A 15,439-nucleotide genomic window follows, 5' to 3' on the forward strand; every position below is an offset into this window, starting at 1 on the left:
CCCTCATCCTGGACGGCAGCCAAGGCTGGCCGTGGGGCACGTTGCTTCCTTGCAGCAATCCCCTGCCGTGTGCTGCAGCCCTTCCCTAGGAACTCCCCCAGCCTCACTGCCAGGGCTCATCTTGCAACAAAGCCGTGAGCACCCAGAACAGGAGTGGAGTTAATGGCTCAGTTTGGGACCCTTCATTAGAGGCAGTCTAGATGCATCAGCCTCCAGAAAGAAGCTGCTTGCCATTTTCAAAATACACTTACATCCACATATAGCTTTAAGTTCCCTTAAAAATTACAGATGTATGCTACAGCAAATATGCTATATAGTTATGTCTGCATCCTCCCCAGCATCACCGCAGGGCGAGGAGAGGAAAGGCTGGCTGCAGGAGCCAGGGCTGAGTGGGGCAGCAGGAGAGGTCTGCAGAGCAGAGGAGTGGCAGGCGGAGGGCGAGGGGCCCCCAGGGCAGTTGGGGCTCTGGGGTACGGACCGGCTGGAGGAACACGGGCAGACGCATGGCCCCTCGGGGCCCCAGTGCACCCTGTGGTGCCAGCTGTGGGGCCCTGACCAGCCCCTCTCCTCCAGAGTCACTACGTGGCCTGCATGGCTGCCATCCTGAGCCAGATGGACAAGGACCACTACAGCTCCTACATCAAGGCATTCCCCTCCCGGCCCGAGCTGATGGTGAGTGCTGCCCCATACAGCAAGACCCGGGCCCTCCATCACTGGCACCTCCCTGCCTCTCCACCCCACATCTCGGCTGGGGCATCCCACCAGTCCCAGTGCCTTGCCTGCACCTGGCACTGGTGCCATCTGCTCTGGACACTGGCACGGCCCACATCCCCACTCCACAGAGGCAAAGCTCTTGCTGGCGGGTGGCGAGGGCTGCTCCCAGCCCCGGTGCTCAGCACAGCATCACCCTGGGAGGGCACTGTGGTCGAGCTCAGCTCCTGACATCTCCTCTTCCCCGGCAGGACTTCCTCATGGAGATCTTCATCCTCTTCAAGGACCTGATTGGCAAGACGGTATACCCCTCTGACTGGATGGTGATGAACATGGTGCAAAACCGGTGAGGACCCCTGGGCAGACGTTGGGGCTGGATGTGACAACCTGGGGGTAATTGCTGGGGCACGGGGCACGCAGATGCTGGAGCACGGCTGTGCCAGACAGCCTAAGGCTAGCTTAGCCCCCTCCAAGTCCCTGCTCAAACAGCCCTGGATCCATGCTCGGACTGGCTCAAGGCAGCTCCAGACACTACCTGCTCTGTCCTGGGGCAGTCCGGCCCCATCTGGGAGCTGGGTGGCAGAGCTGCTCTCTGTGTGTGCTTGGGGGGCTCCCGGGGTGCAGCAGAAAGCTGATGCCAGACACTCCATCCCTCCCACCCTGTGGCCGCGCCACAGTGGGTGGAAAGGACCAGCTGGAGTATGGATGCGGGCAGGAGCACACTGCGAGTCCCAGCCCCAGGGCACTGCGAGACCTGGCCCCCGCCAGACCCCCACCATCGCTCCTCACCTTGCCATTACTGGGAGCCACCAGCCTGGCTCTCCCCTTGCTGCCGTTTGCCCCTGCCTGTGGGCGGTGGGCCAGCAGCATGGCTGCCGTCTGCTCAGTGCCCTGCGGCTGCTCACCCCACAGGGAGTTCCTGCATGCCATCAACCAGTTTGCCACGACACTGACACAGATGTTCCTGAGCAACAGCAGCTTCGAGCTGCAGGTGAGCTGGGGCTGCCTGTGCCCTGCGGGGGCCAGGGAAGGGACCCAGCCTGGCCCTCAGTGCTGCCTGCCCCCCCAGCCTGGCATTCATCCCCGTGTTTTCACTGCAGCTTTGGAACAACTATTTCCACCTGGCCGTGGCTTTCCTGACCCAGGACTCCCTGCAGCTGGAGAACTTCTCCCAGGCCAAGCGCAACAGCATCCTGGCTAAGTGAGTCAGCCTTGCCCTCGCTGGCCACCCCCCCCCCCCCCCCCCATCCTGGCTGCCTGCAGGCAGCACCTCAGGGCTGAGCTCTGCAGCTTGGCTTCAGGTTCCTTCCCCAGCCTGCTGCCATGCTGTGGGGTCAGGGATTCTGGGATGAGCTGGTTGGGCTGTGCTTGCGCCCCTGGCCGGGATGCTGTGCCCTGGACTGCAGAGCAATGCTAACCAACACCTGTCCTGGCAGGTACGGGGACATGAGAGCCACGATTGGAGCTTCCATTCGGGACATGTGGTACAACCTAGGTGAGCTGCAGTGTGGCCAGCAACGCAGAGGCTTGGCGAGTCTTTGCACGCTGGCATTCATCAGCACTGTCCCCAAAATGGGTGCTGGGGAGCGGGATTTTACTGGTGTGGGGCATGGGAGCCTGCAGGCATGAGCAGGGTGTATGAGCCTACAGGCGTGCAAGCTGTGGGATGCTATGGGATGTGGAATCTGTGGGATGTGCAAATCTGTAGGTGTGCAAGCCCACAGGCGCTGTGACCAGTCGTGAGGTCGCACTCCCTGCAGCAGCCTCCCCTCTCTGGGCTGGTGTCTGCCTGCAGCCCTGCCTTCTCATTCCCCAATCCTGGGTGCTCCTGCCTTGCCTTGTTTTCCCTGTATGGTGCGGGTCATGCTGCCAGCAGCATCTCAGGGCCATCCAGGCAGGCAGGGAGGACGCAGCATCTCGGGTCTCTGCCCCATGCCCCAGCAGAGAGCAGGGAGCTGCAGGGACTGTGTGGGGCAACTTGCAGTGCAGCAGTGGAGCAGTGACGGGTGCCTGCAGGCTCCTTCGTGGGTTGTTCACACACGTGCCAGGGCCTCCAGGACACCAGCACAGCCCCAGCTGATGCTCCTATAGCTGAGTGTTTGCCGTGCTGTCCTGGCCATACAGCATTACGTGCCTGCCAGCATGGCTGTCCTGGAGGATTGCTCCAGCTGTGCCGCGGCTGCCTACCCCAAGAGCTCTTGCTGGCACCATCCCCTCCTCTTCCACGCGTTGCTGCCCGTTCGCAGCTGCGGGGCCCCAGGCCAGGGCTGGCCCTGGGGAGCAGGCTGCAGAAGCCTCAGCCCCCCAGCCTTGCCTGCCCTCCTCAGGCCATCACAAGATTGAGTTCATCCCGGGCATGGTGGGCCCCATCCTGGAGATGACGCTCGTGCCGGAGCTGGAGCTGCGCAAATCCACCATCCCCATCTTCTTCGACATGATGCTCTGCGAGTACCAGCTGACCAAGAGCTTCAGCCGGGTGAGTGCCCAGGACTGCAGCTGGGCTGTGGCAGGAGGCCAATGCAGCTGGATCCTGCTCCTCACCCGGGCTGCACCATCCCTTTCGGGGTGGGTAGAGGCGATGCTTAGCCTCCCCTCTCTTGTCCTGGGATGTGGGGCTGCGGGAGGGAGGGACAAGAGACAGGGATGAGGGAGCTGGCTGGGACATGAGGAGCAGGGAGAGCAGCCAGGAGATGCAGAGGATTTCCCAGGGACAAGCAGGGACAGGTCAGGCGTCACCCACTCAGCCGGTTCCGGCACTGCCTGGAAACAAGAACAAAGCGGGAGGCGGGAGGTCTGCATAAGCCTCTGCATTTCCACTTGTCTTCCCTCGTTGCTGTGAGTTTTCTCCATGCAAAAGCCTTTTCCAGTTTTTGATTAGGTGGCTTTTGTCTCTTCTGAGCTGGAAGCCTTTCCCCTGTTGGGGTGTCCCGTGGGAGGATTGGGGCTGGGACTGCCCTCGGAGCCGCGGGTGATGCCAGTCCTGCTGCAGCCCCTTCCCCAGCCCCTTGCTCGCATGTGGGCAGCCACAGGAGAGCTGCGCTGGAGGAGCACAGCTGTGGGCACAGCTGGGCTCAGAGGACCTGAGGTCTTCACAGGCAATTCCCCCAAGCTGTCGCAGCACAGGGGCTCTGCAGCTCAGGAGCCAGCCATGGCAGTGCCCCTGGCCCAGGGGGACAAGGACCCCCGAATCTGGGATATGCAGACCCTGGAGGGACCCAGCGTGGACCGGCAATCAGATGTCTGGTCCAGGCCTCCCTTATCCCGTACCATGCTCGTACAGGATCCCCCAGGCTTTTGGGTCCATTGGTTGCAGCCGGAGCACAAACCCCATGGACCTGAAGGCTAAGCATCAGCTGGGAGATGGGGGGCTGCAGGCAGGCACAGCCCTGCCACCCCCGGCAGGGAAGGCTGTGGCTTTAAGGGACACAGGGCACTGCCCAGAGACCCCCGGGATCAGCTGAGCCCGGGCTGCTGGGGGATGGCAATGAGGCTAGCGCAGGAGTGGGACGGGGACTGGGAAGCAAGTCAGGGACCTGGAGAGCAGGATGGGGCCCTGCCTGTGCCGGGGCAGCGCGGGGACTCATCAGCACCAGGGAGCAGTACGGCCTGGGAGGGAGGACAGGACCCCTCTGTGCTGGGCAGTCCTGGGGGAAGGGGCTGCAGCAGCTGAGCCTGGGGGCTGTTTGGGGGCCTGAGCTGGCTCCAGCTCCCACAGCCCCTCCTGTCCCAGTGCTGCGGCCCCATGTCCCAGGGGGGCAGCAGTTGCGGCAGCCTGGGCCCAAGCTCAGCCCACCCTCGGCTCCTCTGCTGCGCTCACGCACGTCTCTGCAGTTTGAGGATGAGATCCTGCGCAAGCTGGACAGCGAGGTGGAGGGCGGCCGGGGAGATGAGCAGTACAAGCAGCTTTTTGAGAGCATGTGAGTGTGCAGTGACATTCCCGCAACCTTCTCTCCAGGGCACGACCCTTTGCTGTCTACCATCCTCCTGCCCCAGCTGAATCTCGGCCATCCCGCTCCTCCTCACGCTGTGCTCTGACCTAGAGCATGCCTCTTGGCAGGAGCGGGACCTGAGAGGAGGAAGGCTGCTGCCTGAGCAGCATCATGTGCCCCTTGCACACCACCGCTGCCTCAGCCAGCCTGCTCCTGCCTGCCCCAGGAATTACCCCTGCCCTGCCCCAGGAATTACCCGTGCCCTGCCCTGCCCTGCCCTGCCCTGGTTTTCCTCCTGCCCCGTGGTGCCCATCACAGATTCGTGTGCAGGGTGGGTGGAGCTGTCAGGTGTCTTCCCCATCCCTCATGTGTCTGGTAGGCATTAGCATGGGGCTTGTTCTGTTTTGCTGCAGACCAGGTGTGGCTTTTTGTTCCTTTTTTTGGGGAGGGGAGGGGGCTGGTACCCCCCGCAACTCCCTGCACCTCAGGGGAGCTGAGCCGGGGCAGTGGTGGGAGCGTTGCGGAGCTGAGCATGCAATGAGACCCGTGACCTCCTCTCCTCCCCAGCCTGCTTAGCTGCTGCCGGAGACACCCTGAGCTGGCCAAGCCTGGGGAGAACTTTGTTGCGCTGGTGACCGGGCTCCTGGAGCGGCTCCTCGACTACCGAGCTGTTATGAATGATGAGAACAAAACCTACAGCATGAGCTGCACTGTCAACCTCCTGGTGGGCACCTGCCCCATGCCCCCAGCTCCCCGGGGCCGGCAGGGCTCAGCCCCGCGTCCCTCCAGGTCCCCCTGGGGCTGTGATGCCCCTGGCACAGCAGAGATGGAGTGCACACAGTGCCAGACCCGGAGTCCCCTGGGAGATGCTTGCTGGTGGGCACTGGGCAGCTCCCCGCTGCAAGGGCAGCCCAGTCTCTGCATGGGGAGGGTGACCCAGAGCAAGGCACAGGAGCCGGGGGGGGCTGCAGCATGTGCCCTCTCCTGGGGCCACTCAAACAGCCTCGTCTGTTCTTCCCCAGAACTTCTACAAGGAGATCGACCGCCAGGCCATGTACATCAGGTGAGGGGTCTCCCTGGGGAGACTGGCATCGCCTTGGGATGAGGGGTCCCAGGGCCCTGAGCTTCCCCCGCCGCTCTGATCCCAGGCACATGGGATGGGGATGGCAGAGTGGCCGGAGGGGCAGGGTGCTGGGGGCTCTGCCCCCCACCCAGCTGGCAGTGGGGGACGATGCCCCATTGGGGGAGCAGGGGCCAGACCCTGAGCCACGCTGGCCATCGTGCCCGCTCCCAGGTACCTGTACAAGCTGAAGGATTTGCACGTCAGCTACGAGAACTACACAGAGGGAGCCTACACCCTGCTGCTGCACGCCCGGCTCCTCAAGGTGGGGCACGGGGGGGGGCTGTGGGGAACGTGGGGGGCCACAGGGGCTCGGCGTGACAGGCTGCCTCTGCCTCTGCACAGTGGTCAGACGAGGCGAACACAGCCCCCATGCAGGGCTTGCACAGCCCCAGCCTGCACACCCAACGCCAGCTGAAGGAGGCTCTCTACAACCAGATCATTGACTACTTCGACCAGGGCAAGGTGAGCACGGCCGTGCGCCCCGGCAGCCCCCCTCAGCCTACCCAGCCAGCAGGAGCTGGGCAGTCTCACGGCAAGCTCGGCTCCCCGGCCACCGCTGCCTCCTGCTCTGAGGCCCCAGCCTCAGCACAGCCCACCCACCCTCCCCACTGCTGTGGTGGGGCTGGGGCTGCCCTGCGGTGAGCCTGGGCTGGACAGTTCACCCCACAGCCACCTAGCTGCCGCAGCTGTGCTTTGCCCCATCCCATCCCATCCCGTTCCATTCCATTCCATCCCGTCCCGTCCCATCGCATCCTTTCCCAGCCTCAGCCCCCAGCCCCTCGTACTGCCTGGGGGCCAGCAGCTGGGACACTACAGGAGAGGGGCTTGCCTGGGCTGGGGGCCTCAGGTGCCGGAGATGGTGGGAAGCCAAGTCCTGCTGCTGTTCCCCAGCACCCAGCGAGACCACCAGCCCACACGGGGAGAGCCCTCCCCTCCTCACTGAGGAGCAGGGGTGCGGGTGCTTCTGCAGGCGGGGCTGGTCTCCTCTGGAAGCCCACCCGGTTCACCCCAGCTCACCCTGCACCACGGGGCCCCTGCCCTGGCCTCATCTTCTGCAGATGTGGGAGGAGGCCATCCACATCTGCAAGGAGCTGGCAGAGCAGTATGAGAGCGAAGTCTTTGACTACGAAATGCTGAGTGACATCCTGGTGAGTGCCCAGCTGGGCTGGGGGGGGGGGGGCAGCTGCTGGCAGAGCAGGCTGGGGCATCATGAGCCATGGGGAGGGACAGGGGGTCTGCAGGGCTCCCGTCCCATGGCAGGGCCCCATCCCATCCCCACTCCCACCCATCTTCGCCTGCAGCAGCGGGAAGCCAAGTTCTATGAGAAGATCCTGAAGGTCCTGCGGCCCAGCCCGGACTACTTCGCCGTGGGCTACTACGGGCAAGGATTCCCCACCTTCCTCCGGGTAAGCAGCTCCTGGCTGCCCCGAGGCCAGCGCCATGCCAGCAGCCGGCACGCTGCACCTGCCCGGGACAGCACCCGCACCCAGGCCAAACCTCACAGCTGCGGCCGTCTCGGGGTGGCATCCCGTGAGCCGAGCTGTGGTGGTGACCCCGATCCCTAGGGCTGGGACCCCTCACCAGGGTGGTGGTGACAACTGGGTCCCCAGGGCCGAGTGCTCTGGCCAGGCTATCCCCAACCGGGAGAACCAGAGGAGGTCTGGCAGCATGCAGAGTCCCTGCCTGCCAGGACATGGGTGTCCCCAGGGACGGGGCGAGCAGGGCAGAGCGGGGAGCTCAGTGCCTGCTGGCAGACAGCCTGGCCCCGGCTCGCTGTGGGGTGCAGCACGGGGTCTGCAAGGCTGGGCTGTTCAGGCATGCTGCTTTTGGGACAGGGATTTGCAAGGGTCAGAACAGGAGCTTGGCCACAAGTGAAAAGCACTAAGTGGGAAGCTGCAGCCCCAGCAGCAGACAAGGAGCCACCACTCCTCCAGATTCCTGTTACCTTCTCGGGAACCTCCTGGGAGCACCAGCAGAGCGGTGGCTCCAGTGCTGCCCCTCCAGCTCTCAGCCCGTGCTCCAGTGGCAGGGAAGGTCATGCGTGCAGTGGATCCCCCAGCCCTGCCTCCTCCTTACGAATGAACTAATGAAATGTCGCACATGAGCAGTTCTCACTTCAGGTGCGCTGCCAATTCTGCCCAGGCCACGTGCCAGCTGGGCAGCAGGCATGACCACAGCCCCAAGGTGCCATCCAGCTCCACCAGCACCTGGGGAGGACACTCCTCTTCCCCACACGTGCCACGCGCTCTGCCCCTAAGGCAGCAGCTCCTCCCGTTGAGCCTCCTCCAAGGACAAGTGGCGCGGCTGGGCAAGCTCCGTCCCGAAGCTCTTCTCCTCCATGCCCCTGCCCACAGGCGCCCGGCCATGCCTGCGCTCTTCTGGCATGGGTGGTGCCAGGTCTAGGCGGGTTTGACTTTGCTGGTGGGCACCCTCCCCGAGCTCTGTGCCCAGAGGTGCTCAGTGCTCGCCTCTGTGCCTGCCACCTCCGTCCCTGCTCGCTGGAAGGCGTTGGCAACTGTCAAGCGAAACCAGCAGCTTCACTCTAGCAATGCTGGGGTTATGGTCCCTATTTACAAACAGCTGGAGACAGACTTAGGGAAGAAAAGCAAGGCATGGAAGGTCGTGGTTCTCTGTAACACAAAATGAAGGGGCTCCTGGGCTGTGTCCTTGGCGCACAGACACGTTGTATCTCTGCCAGGCTGTCCCATGATGAGGCAGGATCTGCTCCATCCCTGGTGTGTGGCTGTACCTGTGCTGTTTCATGTGGTGCACAGATACGTGTGTCTGCACTGTGTTGTATCTGGGCTTCAGAGGCAGATGTGTGTTGTATCTTACTCGTAGTGCAGAGATGGGTCTGTGCTAACTGTGCTATTTAGGAACAGATTCAGGTACCTCCGGGGTCACTGCGGGAGCCCCACTGACCCTCTCCCCACTAACCCTCTCCCCGTCCCTGCAGGGCGGTGCTGTAGGCAGGGGCGTGCTCAGCACCTCTCCCTTCTCCTGTGCTAGCAAACAGGTTCCCAGCATCCCCCCGTGAGGGCAGGGCTCGTCTTTCTGGATGAGAGCAAAGTGTTTCACCCCCATTCACTCCTACTACATTCCTTAGGTTTTTAATCCACTCAGATATAAGTTGGCATGCTTGGGGGGCTTCTTCCATCCAAAGTGTTCATCCTTATTTTCCTACCCTGCTCTTATGTCCACAGCAAGGGCGGCATCATTTTCAGAGAGGTCACAGTGGGTTTCAAGGACTCCTTGCTATCTCCTGGGTGGGTTTCTGTATCCACTGGCTGCACACCCCGGTTGCTGTGTGCCCAGCTAAAGAGCTTCACTCCAGACCCCTGGCTGCCCAAGCCAGCCCATCCTTTAATTCCTTTTTCTTGCAGTTGCTGGGTTTGGGGAAATATTTTTTTTGAGAGGGGGGTCTCCCGCTTGGCTACGGACCCAGCCTTGTCAGCACCTGCACCCCTAATGCACCGGGGCTTGCTGCAGCTGAAGCGTGGGGCCGAGGGCTCACCGGCCCCGCTTCGCAGCTGCAGCATGCTGGGATGGGCTGCCACCTTCCTCCCCCACAGAACAAGATCTTCATTTACCGGGGCAAGGAGTACGAGCGTCGTGAGGACTTCGAGATGCAGCTGCTGAGCCCCTTCCCCAACGCCGAGAAACTGAAGAGCACGTCTCCACCTGGCGAGGACATCACCAGCTCCCCTGGCCAGTGTATCCTCCGAGTGTGGAGATGGGACTGGGAGGGCAGCAAATTCCCTGTGCCGTCGCCCCCCACGTGGGTCCCGCAGCACGTCCCCACATACCCTTGGGGCTCTCCCCCTCTGGGCCCTGGGGTTCCTCTCCCCCGCAGCCCCCGTCCCCCCCGGTGTGCACCTGTGGCTCCTTCACTCCCACAGATATCCAGTGTTTCACTGTGCAGCCAGTGGAGGAAACCAAGGTCCGGTTCAAGGACCGGAGCATCCCGGAGCAGATCACTAAGTGAGTGCCCCAGCATGGACAGGGTGTACCTGCTCTGCTCCGCGTGGGAGGGGATGCAACAGGGGGACCTCTCCCATGCTCTGCCCCTTCCCTCCCCTGCAGTTTCTATAAAGCCAACCACGTCCAGAAGTTCAGCTACTCGCGGCCCTTCAAGAAAGGCCCAAAGGACCCAGATAATGAATTTGCAGTGAGTGCTGGTGGGGGCTGCTGGTACCCCCAGGTGGGCAGGATGGGGAGAGCTGGGGGGGGGCCCTGTGAGCCAGGTGTCCAGGGGAAGGGGGATGTAGGAGAGACAGGGGGTCCCCCAGTCCCAGGATGTGGAAGGTAGTGGTCCCATGCCCATGGGAAGGGGAGGTGGGAGCCCCCTGCCCCACGGGGCAGCCAGGGGTGTCCCAGGGTGATGGAGAGCAGGGTGCCAGGATGACAGCTGCCCTCCCCACAGACCATGTGGATCGAGCGGACAACCTTCATAACAGCCTACCCCCTGCCTGGCATCCTGCGCTGGTTTGCAGTGACCTCCACCACCACGGTGAGGAGGGGGAGGGTGGGGGGACCAGGGCGCTCCCAGGGCATGCCTTCCCCAAGCAGCATCATAAACCCCAAATCCAGGTGGGCACGCTGCCCCCAGCCCCCTCCAGGCTTCCCAAGCTCAAGCAGCTCCAGCTAGGCTGCAGGGAGCATGTCCTGCCTGGTGCCCCATCCAAGCCCCTGCCCCGGTCCCCGCACCCCATCAGGTTCTGCTCTCAGCACAAATCCAATCCAGCCCACCCAGTGCTCGAGCCCCCAACCCCCATGACTCCCAGCTCGCTCCCATGCCCCTGTAGTTCCTCAGATGCGTGGCCAGAGCAGTGCCTGCGGCAGAGCAGACCCAGCTCCCATGTGCGCTCTCCGCCTGCAGAGCAGGGTGTGAGCATGACCCCTTTCCCTCTGCAAGCACAGAGCCCAGCTACTACCCCTGCTGAGTAGTGGGGGATAACCCCCCACTTTTGGCATCGCCTTGGCCCCCACTGTCCCAGCTCCAGGGCTGATCTCGGGCCATGTCCCCAGGCCACGGGGAAGGGTTTCTCTGCTGACACTGGGCACAGAGACCCTCCGGCACTCAGGGCACCAACAGCCTCTGTTGGCTGGTGCCGATAGCATCAATCCGGTGACAGGGACTGGTTTGTGTGGATCATCCACCGGGATGCACATCTCCATGGGAAGCAGGACACAAACCACGTGCAGGGAGCAGCAGAGGCGCTGGAGGAGTTTCAGCAGACCGCTGCTACTTCTGGCACTGCTGACAACAGCTCCACGCGTGGGTTTTATGCCTCTGTCAGAGGGAGGTGCTTGGCCAAAGCCCAGGGTGTTTCAGGTGCTGCAGCAATGAAGACACATGAAATGCCCTAGCTGGGCTGTTACAGGACAGCTGTGCTGCAGCACACAGGGACCATACGGCTGCACGAGTGCTGCCACACATGCGTGTCTGCTGTGGGGCTTGAGCTGTGCATGCTGCTGTTGCACAGCTGCCCCCCGCCCCGTGACAACATTTACCAGGGTTTCCCATAAGCTCACTGCTGCCGCGTGTCCATCACCTGGCCTGCAGCCTCTCTTGCCTGCAGGACTAACCCTGCTGGCAGCCTGTGCTCGGAGCCAGGGACCAGCACGTGCAGTGCTTCCGCAGTGAGCCCTCGGCTCAGCTCCAGGCAGCTGGTGCCAGGGGTCTGAGGGGCTGTGTGGGGTGAGATGTGCAACCCCGGGGCCTCCCTCCTGCAGGGCCAGGGAGAGACCACCCTGCCAGACCTAACCAGGACGGGCAGGTTGCTGGGTCAGCTGGCTGCTGACCTTCCCTCCCTCCCTGGGCACAGACCATCATCTCCCCCCTGGAAAACGCCATCGAGACCATGATGAAAACAAATGAGAAAATTATGAGCGAGATCAACCGGCACCAGAATGACCCCAGCCTGCCTGTCAACCCACTCTCCATGCTGCTCAACGGCATCGTAGACCCTGCTGTCATGGGTGGCTTCGCCAAGTACGAGACGGTGAGGACATGTGAGTGCTGTGCCTGGTCTGGCACAGGCACTCTCAGGGCTGATGACTGCAGGCACTCGCACTGCTTTGCTCCAGCCCCTGCCGGGGGGGGGGGGGGGCAATGGACAGCAGGACTGAGAGGGGGGGTCGTTGCAGGCCTTTTTCCAGGAGTCCTACCTGCAGGAGCATCCTGAGGACGAGGGGAACATCGAGAAGCTGAAGGACCTCATCGCCTGGCAGGTACAGCCTGCAGCATCCCTCCAGTGGCTGGAGGGGACAGCTGCCCTGTTGTCCCAAGCGCCCAGCATCCCTGTCCCTGGGGAGCCCCACAAGCCCAGGCAGACCCATCCCTGTTCTCCCACAGATCCCACTGCTGGCAGAGGGGATCCGGATCCACGGACGGAAGGTGACGGAGGACCTGCGGCCCTTCCATGAGCGCATGGAGCAGTGCTTCGTGCAGCTGCGGGCAAAGGTGGAAAGCCAGTATGGGGTGCGGGAGATGGTGAGTGCCAGGGTGGTGAGCATGGTGTAGGCACAGCTGGGGCTGGGACCCATGGGATGACACTGGACAAGCTAGTGCAGGTCTGAGGCGGCAGGGAACAGCTTGACAGGGCCACAGCTGCCACAGCAACAGGGTGAGGAGCACTGTGCATGGGGGACCTTGGGGTTGATGCCTGCCCTGGGGGCGGGGACAGCACTGCTGTGGGGTGGCTGGTACTGGCACAAAACCAGGACTGGGCAGAGGGCACTGCTGGCCCCGGCTGAGCCAAGGGAAGGAGAGGGGAGGCTCTGCACTTTCATCCCTCCTGGCTCTCCCTCAGGCTCCCTGTGCTCTCAGGTCTGCTTCGAGGAGCGGCGGAGTGGACGACCTCGGTCCATGGCCTGGGGATCCGACTGGGAGCGGCTGAGCCATGCTGGAGACAGGCAAGTGCTGTGGTGGAGAGCACTGGCCCCAAGCCATCCCCCTCTCATTGCCCTCACCCCTTCTCGCTGGCCTTGCACCACTGAGCCGTCCTCACTCTCCTCCACCCCAGACACTTCTCTCCCACCTCCCCAGCCCACTGCCCCCCCTAGCTTCCCTTTATGCAAAGTCATATCTCAGGGGTCCATCCTGCCATGCCACCACGGTGGCCCTGTCCCTGTGGGGGGGCATGGAGCAGAGACACCCCATGTGCAGCTCCCAGGCTCACCTGGACACTGCTGTCACCTGAGCCATCCATGCATGTCTTGCTGGCTTGTCCCCCCCTAAGCACCCACTGCTGAGCTCTGCTGGAGATGGTGCCTCGCTGAGGGAGGCCACTCCTGGCCATGGTCCAGCCAGCCCATGGTGTAGCCCTGCTCCCCATTCCCCCTGCTGCCCGCCTGCCCCTCACCAGCCACAGTTGCTCCACAGCACGGAGGCACCCCCGACCCCAAAGCCTGCCCCTCGCACCACTGAGAGCGAGGACCGCAGGAACGAGCGCAAGGAAAACCGCTCCAGCACCTTCTTTGGGTACCGGCGACAGGACCTGCGTCAGTCCATCTCGGAGCTGCCAGAGCCCAAGGTGATGCTTAGCACAGCCCTGGTACCTCCCCTCCTCCCCAGGGCCCCACTCGTGCTCCCCTGTGTGTCCTGCTGCACCCAGAGCCCCTGGCCCAGCCGGCAGCACCAGGTCCCGGCCCAGACAGGACCCCTTGAGGGGCTAGTGGCAGCCCTTGCTGCAGGGCTGATGGCAGGGAGGGCAGGAGTAGAGTCTGGTGCGGCACAAGGCTGGAGACCCAGGGCTGTGGGCAGGGTGCTGGGGAGCATCGCACCCCACCAGGGGCTCCTGCATTCCTGGGGCTGTGGGTCCTGCGATGCAGCCTGGCCTCCCGAGGTGCTGAGTCTCTCCTCTGCACCCCAGGACGAGAAGCGGAGGCTCTCCTGCAACATGAGTGAGAGCAGCCTGGGCAGCTCCAATGGGAAATGGCCCCCGCCAAGCCGAGACGCTGCTGGTGCTCAGCCCAGCACTGCAGGTACTCCCCACCACGGCTGGCGGCTTGGGGCACCTTCCCAGCCCCACTCCCCACCCCTGGCATGGCTGGAGTGGGGCACCTTCCCTGCAAGCCCAAGCAGCATCCAGCCCTTGTCTCCACAAGAAGGGCTGTGCCCCCACCCCAGCAGTGCAGGTACCTCCACCCCCAGCTCTGCACCCCAGCACAGGCACCCTCACCCCCTTGCCCCATCCCCACAATGGTGCAGGCACATCCTGCAATGGGAACCAGGCAGGGAGTACTCGGTACCAAAAGCACAGGCAGATGCCACATGGCTCACATGTCCCCCACCAAACACTCCCCACAGAGCTGCCGGTCTTCGATCCTGGACCTCGTGCTGCTAGGTCTCAGTACCGAGAGCAGGTCCCACCAGGAACCAGCCTCCCCCTCCCCGCTGGGCTCGTGCCCCATGCCACCCCCAGCCCCTCTGCCCAGGGCCATCATGCTCCCACAGGCCGGAGACCTGGCCTGGGCCCACCGATGGGCCCCATAGGCCCCCCCAGGCTGGATGATCTGCCCAGCCTACCTCCCTTGCCTGCACAGGGCCGTCCCTGTCTCCCACTGGCTTCGGCGGCCGTGTGAAGAGTGCCAGCAAGGTCCCACCGCTGCCCCGCAAGATCAGCCCCACGGTGTACGAGACGTTCCTGGAGCACAGCGATGCTGCAACCGGAGGGAAGGTACTGCCTGGCCCAGGCCCCCGGCCCTCACTACCCCCCCGCCCCCACGGTAACCACCATCTCTGCTTGCAGGCATCCACGCTGCCAACAGCAGATGGAAATAAAGGGCTGAAGTCGCCGCCGCCTCCGCCGCCAAAGTCCAAGCGAGTGTCACAGCTCTGACCGGTGCCCACCTGCAACCACCCCGTCTGCTCGCAGCCACCCCTGCCCATGGGACAGAAAAGCCCATGGTGCCCCTGCTCCCAGCTGGTTGCTAGACAAACGGCCCTGCTTGATCCTCGCCTGCTGGACCACCCCTAGCCCACCTCTCTCACAGTATTTACACCAGAAGCTTCCTGCTGAGGTGAAGCAGTTACACACCAGCCTGTGCCAGGACATCTCTCCCACGCAGAGCTCTGCTGAGCTCCCACCCCCGCAGCCCCTCCAGCGGTGCGACCAAACCGTGCCGAAGAGGACTTTCCTCCCTCCACCCTGAACTGCCCGCGGAACACGCCACACGCAGGGCAACAAGCAAACTCTCCGCCATCATGTGCTGAGCTCTTCCCTCCAGCTCTCCATGCCAGAGGCAGCTCCTGTCCCTCGGCTGCCCACCCCATCCTGCAGCACTGGGACAAACACTTCTGGCTCAGGCACTGTGACTGCAGAGGAGTGGGCCTGGGCAGCACCGTGCTTTGCAGTACCAGTTCTCCTGCCAGTATCTGGCTTTGCAGCCCTGCCTGCGCCAGGCTGATGCTGCTGCCTCGGTCAGCCACGCTGGGCTCCAGCCCCTGCCTCCCTGCTGCAGCAGGCCATGGCCACAGCCAACTAATAAAGGGCTAACGCATCAGCTGGGCACCCTGAACTGGGGCTGAAAACCCTATATGAGCCCCAGTGCTCAACCCTGCTCATGCACAGCCAAACCAGGGGCCCTTCCACAGCCAGGCACCACCCCAGCACCCCAAAAAGCAGGGACGACTCACCCTCCTGCAGCCTGGAGCCCCGCAGCAGGGAAA

General features: G+C 63.4%; 1 protein-coding gene across 1 annotated transcript in view; it reads left to right on the forward strand.

Annotated features, from left to right (window-relative positions):
• The window catches only part of LOC104317265 (dedicator of cytokinesis protein 2-like), an 82,452-nt gene extending 67,164 nt beyond the window's left edge, over positions 1-15,288 (forward strand). The window contains exons 29-53 of the mRNA XM_069798399.1: positions 574-672; positions 963-1,057; positions 1,624-1,702; positions 1,812-1,912; positions 2,148-2,206; positions 3,039-3,187; positions 4,543-4,628; positions 5,208-5,364; positions 5,663-5,703; positions 5,935-6,025; positions 6,106-6,225; positions 6,822-6,911; positions 7,065-7,169; positions 9,336-9,477; positions 9,663-9,744; positions 9,847-9,931; positions 10,187-10,273; positions 11,592-11,768; positions 11,914-11,997; positions 12,122-12,259; positions 12,596-12,681; positions 13,151-13,301; positions 13,641-13,752; positions 14,314-14,447; positions 14,520-15,288. Of these exons, the coding sequence (XP_069654500.1) occupies positions 574-672; positions 963-1,057; positions 1,624-1,702; positions 1,812-1,912; positions 2,148-2,206; positions 3,039-3,187; positions 4,543-4,628; positions 5,208-5,364; positions 5,663-5,703; positions 5,935-6,025; positions 6,106-6,225; positions 6,822-6,911; positions 7,065-7,169; positions 9,336-9,477; positions 9,663-9,744; positions 9,847-9,931; positions 10,187-10,273; positions 11,592-11,768; positions 11,914-11,997; positions 12,122-12,259; positions 12,596-12,681; positions 13,151-13,301; positions 13,641-13,752; positions 14,314-14,447; positions 14,520-14,609 (2,640 nt within the window). The 3' untranslated portion in view covers positions 14,610-15,288. The remainder of the gene's footprint in view (positions 1-573; positions 673-962; positions 1,058-1,623; positions 1,703-1,811; positions 1,913-2,147; positions 2,207-3,038; positions 3,188-4,542; positions 4,629-5,207; positions 5,365-5,662; positions 5,704-5,934; positions 6,026-6,105; positions 6,226-6,821; positions 6,912-7,064; positions 7,170-9,335; positions 9,478-9,662; positions 9,745-9,846; positions 9,932-10,186; positions 10,274-11,591; positions 11,769-11,913; positions 11,998-12,121; positions 12,260-12,595; positions 12,682-13,150; positions 13,302-13,640; positions 13,753-14,313; positions 14,448-14,519) is intronic.
• The last annotated feature ends 151 nt before the right edge of the window (positions 15,289-15,439 follow it).

Source organism: Haliaeetus albicilla, chromosome 1 (assembly GCF_947461875.1).
Source record: "Haliaeetus albicilla chromosome 1, bHalAlb1.1, whole genome shotgun sequence".
NCBI lineage: Eukaryota > Metazoa > Chordata > Aves > Accipitriformes > Accipitridae > Haliaeetus > Haliaeetus albicilla.